Source organism: Heterocephalus glaber, unplaced genomic scaffold (assembly GCF_053883595.1).
Source record: "Heterocephalus glaber isolate CG9 unplaced genomic scaffold, H.glaber_assembly_v1.0 deba00001461, whole genome shotgun sequence".
Classification (NCBI taxonomy): Eukaryota; Metazoa; Chordata; class Mammalia; order Rodentia; family Bathyergidae; genus Heterocephalus; species Heterocephalus glaber.
Genome location: NW_028258308.1, coordinates 9,387,081 through 9,401,605, shown reverse-complemented (window position 1 = coordinate 9,401,605; position 14,525 = coordinate 9,387,081). Strand labels below are relative to the sequence as shown.

Genomic DNA, 14,525 nt, shown 5'->3' with positions numbered 1-14,525 from the left:
TATATTCAACTCTTTCTAAAGATGCTTGGCAGAAATTGGTGAAGAATCAAAAAAATGTCACTTGTAGGTAAACAAATGTTATCATGCAATTTACTTTTGATCTATGAAAACAAATACATTGTGCTATAATAGTAATGTTCCTTGTATCTTTCTACCTTGACTCTGTACTCTCCTAGTGCACGTTTGCTGAAAAAATAGCAGCAGACCAATACCCTTGATGAATATAGATGAAAAATCCTAAAAAAAATTAACAAAAGCAATACAACAGGGTATAAAAAGAATGACATACCATGACCAAGTGGAATTTATATAAGTGGTACAAAAATCATTTAATAATGTAATACACAAAAATAATGGAATGAAAGACAAAAACAATATGCTCATCTACATAAGCATAGAGGAAGTACTGACAACACTGAAGACTATTTTATAATAGTCCATTAAATCATCTGCAAAACAAACAAACAAAATCCTACAATAAACATCATAGTTAATGGTGAAATGTTGAAGTCCTTCTGAGCTGCTGAACAAGTAAGAGTGTCATTGTGATATCTTTACATCATTGTATTGCAGATTTCAAAGTAGTGCTATAGTGTAAGAAGGAGAAAAAATAAAGATAGAGGATCGATATTGCAAAGGAAGACAAAACTATTTGCAGAGGACATGATCCTTCATGTAGCAAATTCTATGAAATTTGACCCATGTCATGGCATTGATATCCTGCTTAACAATTTAAAAATGACCAAAAAAATCTCATGAACTCCATTATGTGTGATTAGTACCATCTGTCAAGAAATTAAACTCTTTTTGCTATTTACTTGATCAATCCCAAAGGCCTTGAAAGACAGCCAACTGGTTTCAGAGATGGCTGATCATCTCCAGTACTCTGAATTTAATAAAAGATTGTGGATAAAATGGGAAAAATGAGATATGGCTCTATGTCACAGGCGCTCTTTCCATTTTTAGCAAGAAAGGCTTCCTGGCTATTCTAAGCTTGTGGAGTGTTGCTTTCATGACTCAGGACAGTAAGGGAGGAGGAGGGACTCAGGGCTGGGAAAACCTTTTCTTCTAGGAGAGCCCAGCATTGTGCCAGCAACTGATATGATAAGGTAGGAAGTACTGCTATGCTAATGAGGGAAGGCAGATGTGCTCCTCAGAAGTCATTACTTGTAATTCAGAGACCCAGGCGTCTGGCTGGGGTTCACCAGAAGGAGTTACTAAAGCACTGATGATGTTTAACATGTTTACTAGCCACTTGTATATCTGTTGCCTTATGAGAAAGGGAATCTTTGAAATTAACATTTTAAAAAGCTTCCTCTAATGAAGTATGAATAGATAAAATAGGAAAACGTAGATTACGGTTTACTTAGTGTGGATAGACAATAATAAATGTGACAAAATCACTGATAATTTTGGGGTCTAAAAACACACCAGAGTACAAAAATAAATAGAACAATAATAATGTTAAATGTGAATAATTTTATTTTAAAAACTGTTTGGAACAGCAATTACTAGGCAGAAACAATGTAAACATGAAAGAGAAGATGCAGTTAAGTGAAAAGCATAAAAAAGAAAATTAATGTGATAAGGATTAATTTTCAGTCAATGTACAAATTTGCTTGTAGAAATTGTTTTTGTATTTATATTGGAAATTAGTTGTTTATTTCACTAAGCTCATAATAGTTCTTAATAGTTTTCAATTAAGTCTTTAATATCAGACACCATGCTGTCTTAAATTAACACTACATTTAATTATCAGAGTAATCTTGGACTATAAAGTAGTTACAAATATCATTTACTTTGTATTTCAAATATGATGCAGAATTCTTAAAGCCATGCAGACAGAAAGGTCAGATTTAGGATTTGAAACCCATTGCAGGTGTGAAAGAACAATTCTCCTCAAAACTGGCTCCTGGCAGCTCCAGCCTCTGGGCCTCTGTTTTCAGGGATGATGGTTTTGGCTCGAGCTGAGGTAGAAAATTGGGAGGATGGCCTCCTAAGCTTCTAGATGGCTTTGTGGTAGCTCTAGTGGCCAAGGATGTGCTCTGTGTGTGGGTCTTAAGGCAAGTACTAAATGTTTCTGGAGTCTCTGGGGGACTTCCACAGTTTGCTGTTGTTATTTAGTTTTTCCTTGTTTAATTTCTTAAATTAAAAGTAGGTTTTAGTAGTCTGTGTAACAATTTTACTCATATTTCACTAGTATTTTCTGAGTTTGTTAGACATGTTTGAGATTATCACAAATGACATTAATTATCAATTTATTTTTCTTTTTTTATTAATTATATTGGCACATTTAGGTGATCCAGACGTCTGGTTTTGGGACTTATTTATGAGTCTTCTCATTTCAACAGATGTAGCCTGCTGTGTCTTTGTTGAAGTGACTTTTTGCTCACCCAGGGGTCTTGAATTCTCAGGAAGCCAATGAGCACCTTTTACTGTGCTGCTCACCAGTACACCAATTCCTGGGTTCAGACTGGTGGCCTTCTGGATCCCTGAGCTGACCTGTTGTCTGGGAGGGCCTCTGGCTGGGGCCTGCACACACTTGGGATGGTATCTAGCCATGACTCTTGCTGGGGTCCCTATGTAGCTATTGTCTGGGAGGGCCTTTGGCTGGGGACTGTGCACCCCAGTTCCTGTTGTCTGCACAAGCTTTGGCTAAGGTCTCCTTGCACTTATCATTGGTATGGGGGCGAGCATCTGGGTATTGCTTGTGTGCCTGTACAGCCCTTCTCCAGGTGGGTCCCTGGCTGTGGCCAATGGTATGGTGAGCCTCTGAATGAAGCTTGTGTGCCTGTGCAGCCCCTTTCTGGGCAGGCCTTTGGCTTGGGCGGATGAGCCCGAGCCTCTGGGGTTGGTACAGAGCCCATGCTGGGATTCGCCTGCAGCCGCACTGGTCTGGGCCAGACAGCTGCTCCCCAGGATCTGCCCACACTTAGGGATGGAATGGCTGGCTTCAGGCGGGAGCCCAGGTGCTTGTGCAGCCATCAATTTCTTTTTCTCTCTGTTTGATATTGCTAATTAGAAACTGAGTATGGAATACTGGTCTTAAAATCACCAGCTCTGTTCCATTTGCTTATTAATCCTAATGGTTTCTCTGTAACATGTATATTTTCTAGGTATAATATAATGCCACTTATGAATAACAACAGTATTATTTCTTCTTTTTGGATGTCTAGCAACATATTCAGTAGAAGTGGTAAAGGGATCCCAACAGAGTCTCTTCAACAGTTTTTCCCAAAAGTATCATATAGTTCACCATTAGATACAATATTTGTTGCAGGGATTTGTTGTCATTTTTTTTTTCAGATAGATCCTATGACATAAATAAAATCCTCCTCTTTTCCTGGTAGGCCAAGTGTTTTTATGAAGTTTTTGACGTGGAAAGTAAAGCTATTGCTTCTTTATTTAGTCTTTTCTTCTAAAACATTTGTTTATATAAGGCTGTGCATTTTCCTTAAAGTACCACTTTAGTTAAATCCTATGGTAATTATATATATTGTATGTAATTAAACTTGTTTAAAAATATTCCTAATTTCCATTTTGATTTCTTATTGACAGATTAATCAGCAGTGAGCAGGTTTATTTCCATGTCTTTAGACTTTGTGTAGTAAAATTTAATTTTGTTGACTTATAATTGTATATGGCTTAAAAATGTATTTCATGTAAAAAATTCTTTTGGCTCAGTACGAAGTTAACCTCATTGTTAACTGTATATTCTTTCATATAGTTATCTCTCAATATCTATGGGCAATAGGCCCCAGAACATCTATGAGTATCAATATCCACAGATGCAGCAGGACACGGTAGTATACACTTATAATGCCAGCACTTTGGGAGGCTGATGCAGAAGGATTACAAGTTCAAGCCCAGTCTGGGAAACAGAATGATTTAGTAAGAACTTGTCTCAAAAATAAAAAGGGGCTGGGGATGTACCTCAGCGCAAATCTCCTGGGTTCCATCACTAGTACTGCTCTATCTATCTATCTATCTATCTATCTATCTATCTATCTATTTATCTATCTATCTATCTAATCTATCTATCTTCCTATCTGTCTGTCTTTCATTTCTGCAGATGATCTAATCATTTATATAACGGCAGGCATTCCATGTGAAATACCCTACACATGTTGTCCAAGATGCATTAAATCATCTCTAGATTACCTATAATCCCATGGCAATAGAAATTTTATGCACATGGTTATTATATTGTATTGGTTAGGTAATAATGAAAATTATAGTATCTGTAAGGTATCCTTCTGTCTTTGATTGAATTTGTAGATGTGGAACACAAGGCTACAAAGGGCTACTTATATTTATATCATTAATCAAATTTTTGAACTAGAAAATGAAAAATATATCCTCAACTTGATGTATTTAATACAAATCATTAACTCATAACTTCTAATTATTCTTGCAAGTTTAATATGTTTTTAGTCATTGTATATGCCTCCCAATTTTTATATTATATTTGCATATTTGTTCTGCATATATTTGATAATCTATAAGATACTACAGGTTGAGTATCACTGGTCTCAATTGCTGAGGTGAAAAATAGACATAGATTTCTCTGTCTCTCTTTTTTGCTTTTAGAACATTTGTATTTACAAAATGAGAATATATTGGTGATGGGAGCCAAGTCTAAATATGAAGTTCATTTGTTTCATATGCATCTTACACTGGTATCCTGAAAGCAATTTTAAACAACTTTACATGATTTTGTGACTGAAACAAAATAATTGTACAATAAATCTTTAGAAAAGACAGTTATCTCTATTTTAAACCCTCACTGGACAATCTTTGATGGTCTGGCAGTACCACTATCCCTGATTGGTTTTATGTGCTACTGGTAAACAGTCATTCTCTTCCTCTTGTTCAAACATAATCACTAAATTTGGGTCCTTTAGAGGAAGGGTCAATAGAAAATATGTGTGTCATTCTGCAAGGAGATTTATTAAATAGACTTGCAGGATCAGAAGGAGGAGAGTCCACAGTGGCTGTCTGTGTTCAAAACACTCAGAAGATCCAGTAGCTGCTCAGCCCAGCAGGATGGAAGCCACAGAATAAGAAGGACCAAGAATGAAGGGAAGCTCACTGGAGAGCAAGTCTGCATCACAAGGCTGAAGAAATGGGTGATCCATTTCCAAGGGTGATGTTAACAAAGGAATCACTTCAAGATAGGCACTCTTTTTCCTCTTCCTTTTATATTTTACTCAGGCTGCCAGTCTATGGGTTGGAGCCACCCATACAAGAGTTGGGTCCTACCCAACTCAGCTTGCTACATGTAAATCATTTACAGAGAGACCCAGAACTGTGCTTTATTAATCTACTCCAGTCAAGTTGACATATTGCAATTGGTGGTTACAAGTACTTAATAGTAAAAACAAAGATTATTGATACAGTGAAAAAATTGTGTGTTTAGAGTAAAGGAAGCAGCAGAGTGGCATCACCAGAATCCCTGTGTTCGCTGTGAAACACAGTAGCGGTAACTCCAGTCTCAACCTGGTATGCTGGCATGTGGTGATTGAAAGATTATCATACCTATATTTTGCTTTATTGAGGCAGAAGAAATATCAGGAGCACTTCAAAAGCAGTTGAAGGATCAAAAAATGTATCTTCTAGAGGTGAGTATGCATTCTGTTGAGTGATTTTGAAAATATTTCTTACAGTCATTTCTGTCTGTGTTTCTTTGAAATTGCTCTTTGGTTTTGTAAATAATGATTTTTCGTTCTGTTATGACATGATGCTCTTGTCCTTCAATAAGTCCACCATGCATTTTGATGATATTACGTAGTGTCATCTTTCTTCTGTATTAACATCATTTTTAATGTCACTATTAGTACATTCACCTTGATTCAGAACCATTTGAGCTCTTTCATAGTCACTCAATGAATGAGCAACTGGAGTTTCATTAATGTTTATTGCTTTTATATCTGTTTTCTGTCTTAGTAATGGATTTCAAAGGTACATCTGTTTCCACCTGTTAGGAGGTCAGATATAATTTTCTTCTCAAATGACAAAAGGAATCCTTCCAAGTTCCTTATTAGAATCCTTCTAATCCTCCTTATTCATCATCAGAGTGGAATACAGTCACAGGCCACAAGTTATGCCATGTACTCAAAACTGTCTTTGGTCATTGTGCCCAATCTTTGACAACAGCTTGTATAGCATTCCTCATGCTAAGCTGATTTTGAAAACCTTTCACACCCACACCTCTGTTTGTTGCTGCTTCCATGCAGCTCAGGAAAGTGGTTTTTTAAAAAATTTTAAGAATAACTTGTCACATGGTTGAATTAATGAAGTTACATTTAGGGAAAGCATGTGCCATAAACATCTTTGATGATAATTTCAACTGGGGCATGAAAACAATTGCAAAGATTAACAGAATCTTGCTCTTGTCAGGCAGCCTAACTTCCCTCCAATGAACATGAACTAGTAGTAAAAAAATATTTATGAAATCAGTTGGAAAAGATATCCCTGCCAGTCCTTTAGGTTGGCATAATAATGAACTGATAAGAAATTCACTCCTTTTAACATCTTAGAAACAAGATTTTGCCTGTCAAAGCAAGTTTGCAATTACATGTTCCTACTTCATCAGCAATCCCAGAACAGTTACTCTGTATTTGGCATTCTTACTTCTTGTTGGAGCTGTCTCATCAACTTTAATTGATGTATTAATGGAGCAATAATGCCAAAATAGTTATGTTTCTTCAGCATTATAGACTTGTTCTGGCACATATTCGTCAACACTTACCTTAGCAAACTCTTCAGTTAATTTCACCACTGCTATACATGATCAACAGAAACTTTATATTCACAAATCAAAAATTTATTATCATGTCTTCTCTTAAATTTCTGCAAGCATCAGGTTGAGTATTCACAGTTCTCTTCAATATCAGTTCTTTGTGATCTTTGTTTCATAATCATTGTACTATGAACTGTTATGTGATCAACCCAGTCAGTACATGATGGACACCTTCATTTTTAGTTTCAAGCAGCATTTTCTTATTTGTCATTAACTTCTGTTCATCTCTTTCAGCATAGAAGATCAATAGTTTATCCTGAAGTATTTCTGGTCTCACATAGTAGTCATTTCTATGCCATACACTTCTGTAAAATGTTTCACACTTACGTGAGCAGTTTTTTCAACAGTTTAACTTTCTATATTATAAACACAAATGGTTCCTCTTTTTCTTATCATTATCCACAGTAGGTCCTGCAATATCTTTACTCCAGAGAACAAAGAGTAAGTGAACAAACAAACAAATGAAAGCAAAAAACCCACACTGAGTAATGCACATAGATTTGGCTGTACATGAAACATTTTGGGGACTCTACAACATGGAATCATGTTGGGGAATCATGCAAGTCTCCAGCTTGCATGCATGTCATTTTACTTCCTTTTGTGGGAATGCGTTTGTGGAGCCATCTGGTTTCCCATATAAATGTTATTTCAGAGCTGGAAGAGACTTTTAAAGTCCTTTTCCTTTGAAGACGCTAAATAAACCGTGCATTGTGCACCTGGATTTTGACTAAACCCATTACATATGATCAGCTGTGGAATTTTCCATTATGGCATCATGTCAATGCTCAAAAAGTTTATGATTTTGAGTCATTTGGGTTTTGGACTTTAGGATTATGGATGCTCAACTTGTATAAATTTTGATTTGTACAGGAATTTTTAAATTTACTTTTACTTATGTATTTTCTCTATGTCGTGTTTTACACATCCACTCATATGTCTATATTCCTTGATGGTGTCATGTTTTTTCTACCTGAAGAAGTAACCTTGGCATTTCTCTTGAATGGTGACCTGTGAATTTTGGTCAAAAAAAATTTTTGTCTGGATTATTCTTGGAGGTTATATAAATTTTTTTGCTTAAATTCTTTTATTGGTACATTTTAGGTATAAAATATGTTTACCTTTATCACTGGGTGCTTGTACCTGTACATGATGTATCTTGGTTCTTATTTTTCCCCATTATCTGTGTGCCCTTCACCCCCTCAACCCTTCCTTATTTACATAGATTTCATTTCCATTTTTTTTCTTTTCTTATATAGTTTTTCCTTTCCCTCTTTTCCTTTCCCCTTCCCCTCCCTTCACTCCTTCGTCTTTGGATCTTTTTTCCTATTTCAAAATATCAATTATTCATTTTAATCATTTTAACTCTTGTTTACACTATCAGTTTCTCACACTAGAGAAACTATTCGGTATTTACACATGTGTGTCATATTTATTTCACTTAAGAGTATGGCCTCGATATGCATCCATTTAGCTATAAATGTCTGTAGTTTCTTGTTCTTTATGGCTGAGTAGTACTCCATTTTATAAAAAAATCCACATTTTCCACAGTGATATATGTGCACCCATGTTTATAGTGGCACAGTTCATAATAGCTAAAGTTTATACTATTTTTAAAGTTATACTTATCAAGATTTTTTTTGTTAATTATCAATTTTCTATTCTCTAGATCATCTCTTAGATACTGTACCTTTAGGCTATTTGTTGGATTTTTCTCTCTCATTATTAGCAACAATTTATTTTTCTTGCTATACATGGACATTTTTAATAAGATGCTAGATGTTATATACAATGCAACAATACCTGAGTGGTATTACTTTCTACTGGAATGGTTTTCACCTTCTGTTTGGAAGATAGACCAAGTGACTGATAACTTCAGTACAACTGGAACTGACTTAGGGAAGAAAATAGATTCAGTAAGAGTCGTATAGCTTATGGAATTTCTATTGAAATTTTAAGTGGCTCTATGTTTTAAGCTTTAAAAAGCAGTGTAAGTTCTAATGCTCATAGCTTCAAATGTCAGCTCACTAGCCTGTACATCAAGCTCTTTCAAAACCACGGAAATATTTTAAAGATGAAGAAGTACATGAGCTTGAGGCAAGGCTCCTTAAATTAGGTCTTTGCTTCCTAAGCACAACAGGACTATAGATGTTTCTGAGTTTAGAAGATTCACCTTGCCTCCCCAGCCTCACACAGAGGATTTAAATTAGTGATGTGACATAAAGAAAATTGATTTTTTATTTGATGCTTCTAAATTTCTTTTTTTTAATTTTTAAATTGTTATTTTTGGGGGTTCTTTTATTGGTACATTTTAGGTATACAATTTGTTTACATTTATAATTGGGTGTTTGTACCTGTACATGATGTGTCTTGGTTCTTATTTTTTTCCCCATTGCCTGTGCGCCCTTCACCCCCTCCTCCCTTCCCTATTTACATAGATTTCATTTCCGTATTTTTTTCTTTTCTCATAGTGTTTCCTTTCCCTCTTTTCCTTTCCCCTTCCCCTCCCTTAACTCCTTCATCTTTGGACCTTTTTTCCTATTTCAAATTATCAATTATTCATTTTAATCATTTTAACTCTTGTTTACACTATCAGTTTCTCACACTAGAGAAACTATTCGGTATTTACACATGTGTGTTCTATTTATTTCACTTAAGAGTGTGGCCTTGATGCATCCATTTAGCTATAAATGACTCTAGTTTTTCATTCTTTATGGCTGAGTAATACTCCATTTTATTAAAAAAACACATTTTCTTTATCCAGTTTCCAGTTGATGAGGACTTGGGCTGCTTCCAAGATTTAGCTATTGCAAACTGTGCCGCTATGAACATGGGTGCACATATATCACTGTGGTACGATTCTTTTAGTTCTTTTGGGAAGATACCCAGCAGGGGAATAGCTGGCTCAAATGGGACCTCTAGTCCTAGTTCTTTGAGAAATCTCCATACTGACTTCCACAGTGGTTGCACCAGTCTGCACTCCCACCAACAATGGAGAAGGGTTCCTTTCTCTCCACAGCCCCACCAGCATTTATTTGTTGATTTCTTGATAGCAGCCATTCTTTCTGGGGTGAGGTGAAATCTCAGTGTTGTTTTCATCTGCATCTCTCCAATGACCAGTGATGTTGAACATTTTTTCATATATTTGTTTGTTGCTCTTACTTCTTTGTCTGAGAAATGTCTGTTCATTTCAGATGCCCATTTTTGAATTGGGTCTTTGAATTTGGGGGGTCCGATATTTTTCAATTCTTTATATATTGTAGATAGTAGTCCTTTGTCTGAGGTACAGCTGCTAAATTTTTTTTCCCATATTGTAGGTTGTCTGTTAGCTCTGTTGGTGGTTTCCTTTGCAGTGCAGAAGCTTTTTAATAAGATGAGATCCCAGTTGTTGATTCTTTCTGCTAGTTCCCATGCTGCTGAGGTTTTGTTCATGAAGTCTTTTCCTATGCCAATGTCTTTAAGAGTTCTACCTAACTTATCTTCCAGCAAGTTTAGTGTTTCTGTCTTAATATTTATATCTTTACTCCACTTCAATCTTAGTTTAGTGCATGGTGAAAGGTATGCAGTTGTAATCTTTGGCAGGTTGAAATCCAGTTTTTCCAACACCATTTATTAAATAAGATATCTTTCCTCCAATGATGGTGGTTGGCTCCTTTGTCAAAGATGAGGTGGCTGAGTATGTCTGGAGTTCTTTCTGCCTCTTCTAATCTATTCCACTGATCCTCAGGTCTGTTCCTTTGCCAGTACCATGCTGGTTTTATCACAGTAGCTTTGTAGTATAGTTTCAAGTTGGGGATTGTGATACCCCCAGCCATGTCTCTGTTGCTTAGAATTGCTTTAGCTATTCTAGGTCTCTTATGGCTCCAAATGAATTTTTGGATTGTTTTCTCTAGTTCTGTGAAGTATATTGTTGGAATTTCAATTGGCATTGCATTGAATCTATATAGTAGTTTTGGAAGTATGGCCATTTTCACTTTATTGTTTCTTCCTACCCAGGAGCAAGGGATGTCTTTCCATTTTCTTGTATCCTCTTTGATCACTTTTTTTCAGAGTTCTGTAGTTTTCAGTGTAGAGGTCTTTTGCTTCCTTTGTTAGGTTGATTCCTAGATATTTCATATTTTTGGATGCTATTGTAAAAGGAATTGTTTCCCTAATTTCTCTCTCAGTGAGTCTGTTATTTGTGTATAAGAGATGCTTCTAAATTTCTAATGTACCAATTTTGTCTTGTGTAGGCAATAAGGGGTTTCCAAGTTTCCTCATTAGAGGCTTAGTTGACTATGTTTGGTCCTTAATTATTTTCAAAACTACAAATACTGCAAGGAAAAGAAATTCTCATAATTAAGAGTGTGCCTTCCTTTTCTGTAATTATGATGCTTTTCAGATAACTTTTTTCATATACTTTTGATGTACTTGATGTTAACTTTTTAAAATGTATTTAACATTGTGTAAGTTTCTCCCATGGCAGAATCACTGAACTTCCCAGACGTACTACATTTTATCTAAATTATATTTTCTTTATCTCATTTTACAAGCAAATGAACCAGGAAGTTGAGAGAACTCTTGTTGCATTAACAGTTTATTTTTAAGTAAAAGCGTACAACTCTTAAGGCCCCCAAAATGGTGGTCAGAGAGAAGAAACAAGTAAAACCAAATAAATAATGGTTGTATACTACTTTATGTTCCCACCAGCAAGGTAGGAGCATTCCTTTTTTCCACAGAGAAAATGGATACACCTTGAGACCATAATGTTAATTGAAATAAATCAGACACACAAACTTGAGTATTGCATGGTTTCTCTTACATGAGAAACTCCAAATATAAATAAAGATAGATAATAGGAAAAAGATAGATTTTTTTTTTCCAAAAGGGAAAGGGACCAAAAATGGAGAGAGAAGGGAAAGAGGACACTGGAAGCAGATAAAAAGAAAAAAAAAGAATTAAGGTGTGTTTTGTACATATACCCATCTCTGGGAATGTAATCAATATGTATGGCAAACATGAACTAATAAAAAACTAAATACGTTTCTTGTGATGTCTCCTTACTCTTTTCTCCATTATGACAAGAGGTTGGTATTGCAGTACTCAGAGTTCAATCAGAAAAAGAGAAATCACAACAGTGATTTTGAAGAGAATTAAATATAGGAAAATGGGCAAACAGCTGTTGAAGATCAGAACAAGTTAAGGGAGACACTTTTAATTCTAATTGCAAGGGGGTGAATTCATGGATTTGAGGAGCAAATAGAAGAGGTTGGGAATACTTAAACCTTGAAGACTAGCCCTAGCACCATGGATCTGAGACTCAGAACTCTTTTTTTTTTTGCATTAAGTTTATTGGTACATTTTAGGTATATGATACAGTTACATTCATCATTGGGATCTTGTACCTTCACATGATGTATCTTGGTTTTTATTTTTTCCCAATTCCCCTACCCTCCCTTTGCTCCTTCCACCCTTCCCTATTTACAAGGACTTTGTTTCCTTTTTTTCCTTTTCTCACATTTTTTCTTTTCCCTTCTTTCCTTTCCCCTACCCCTCCCACTTTCCCTACTCCTTTAGATCTTTGTTTTGCATTTCAGAACTCAGAACTCTTAATGGTATTGCTAAATTGGTGCTTGAATTTTGGGATATGGATAAAGAGCTCAAACACCTGGGATTCAGAACTCTCAGAATGTTTCATCAGATAGCTATAATGGTTTCTCTTAGGCTGACAATGAAGTTGTTCAGAAGTGAGTTATAAAAGAAAAAGTAATAGACCGTGAATTAAAAATAAGTATCACTGTTAACACAAAAGCTGCTTTTTAGGAAACACAGACATAAACGGGAAGAAAACAGATCTCACAGACTTCTAGGTTTCTGCTCATTCTCACTGTGTAGAATCATATAAACTACCTATAAACTAGCCTATAGAGAAGGCTGGTACAGCAGACATGTTTTCCCCAGAAAGCAGATGCAAAAAGGAAAGAAGATTTAGAACTGAAAGTGGTAATTTAAAAACAAGTACACCACCCATGTACCATATGTTTTCCAGGAAATATAATGAAGCAAATTGTCAGGAAAAAAATCTTCAAATTATTTAAAATAATGAAGAACAAATGACATCAGAATAGGAATTAATATTTAATTAAGACTACTTTGGGAATAGAGTTTTTGGGATTGGTGTTGATTGTTTTGGTTTCTCACGTTGACTCTGGGCACGTGAGCCATGTTAACTCTGGGCACGTGAGCCATGTTGACCCTGGAAATGCAATGAGCTAGGTTGACTCCGTGACTTTTCCTCTTCTTTTGCAGGTTGAGTCTGAGATATTTTCTCTTCTTTCTTAGTTTTCTTCTTCTTAAGAAGGAAAAAAAGACAGCAAAATTAAAAAAAAAAGGAGCAATAAATACAGATAACAAAATTTCTTTTCCCTCCTTCTCTTAGGAGGTGGGCCACTGTCAACACTGCCTCCATATCCTTTCATCAAGTAGTTTGGAAGGTCCCACAGATAGTTGCAATGACAGTGATGCTTATTATTGCAGATGCCCCTGTGTTATAGAATCCAAGTGAACAATTACTATCCAATTTGAATATATGGACACAATGCCTATCGATGCAGAGATGTTCTGCACCACATTTTATGCCATCTTTCATATCACCGATATCAAGAATGTTCATCCCATGGTGGTAATCAGTACCCCAGCAGACTGTGTCATTGAAGCGAGTCCAGTGTACTGTGGTATGATCATTCAAATGGGGAAGTTCTGCTATATTGTCACATTGAAGTCTCCCACACAGTATATCTGGTACATCACATTTTGCCTAACTAGCACCACTGATACCACAGTGGCCAAAATGAGTACCTTGAGTATTCATTTGTTTGTAGCAAATCTCATTTGCACTCCTTGCGTCCAAAAATCTGCCTGCAACTTTCATTACATTCAAGACATTCTCTTTTATAGCAGTAGGCAGTGTCATTACAAGGAATTCCATCTTCCACATATACATCATCTGTGCACTTATGGGAAGTCCCATTGCACCACTCTGGAAGATCACATATATTGGCCTCTTTTCTACACACTTCCCCTGCTGGTGCGAACCTGGAGTCTTTACAACAAGCCCCAAAGGCACAAGTTGCCCCATAACTCAGACTGCAGTTTGGCAAACAACATGGGTCTTTTGCACAAGCATGTAAATGTCCACAATCACACTCCTCTTCTTTTTCAACAATACCATTCCCACAGTACCTCCTATCAAAGATATCTTTTTCATATAGATTTTCTAACAAACATGGTGCCTGCCGTGTAATGAGCTCCCAAAAAGAATTATAACTACAGTTGCTAAATTGAACTGTAGGTGGGTTATCGCTATGCATCAGACATTCACGCTGTAGACATGTACATGTCCATTCATCATGGTGCATACCCAAATTATGACCCAAATGATGAGCTATGGTGATTGCAAAAAGAGTCAAACTGCTGTTCACCAAAGTAACAAGTGAACAATTACGTTGTGGTTTACATGCTCCTTTAGTTGAGCCTAAGCCACTGAGTCCTCTTAATTCCCTGTAAATGAGAAGATATATGGTATCATGTTTTAGCTGAGGAAGTATGTTATCAGCTTTCCAATTGCAAAATATCTCCATAGATTTTCTTACATCATCTACTACAACAGGATTTGGATTAGTCCAGAACTCCAAGCCACACACTAATACTGTAATACCCAAAATATCATAAATGGAATCCGCCATAT

At 36.0% G+C, this 14,525-nt stretch overlaps 1 protein-coding gene across 1 annotated transcript; it reads right to left on the bottom strand.

The window, feature by feature from the left end:
• Window positions 1–1,122: 1,122 nt before the first annotated feature.
• LOC147826729 (disintegrin and metalloproteinase domain-containing protein 29-like) lies at window positions 1,123–14,523 on the bottom strand. Its single transcript, XM_087216929.1, is given in 4 exon segments — window positions 1,123–1,270; window positions 13,184–13,325; window positions 13,328–13,680; window positions 13,682–14,523. Coding segments are annotated over 4 exon segments (1,485 nt in total).
• Between the last annotated feature and the right edge of the window lie 2 nt (window positions 14,524–14,525).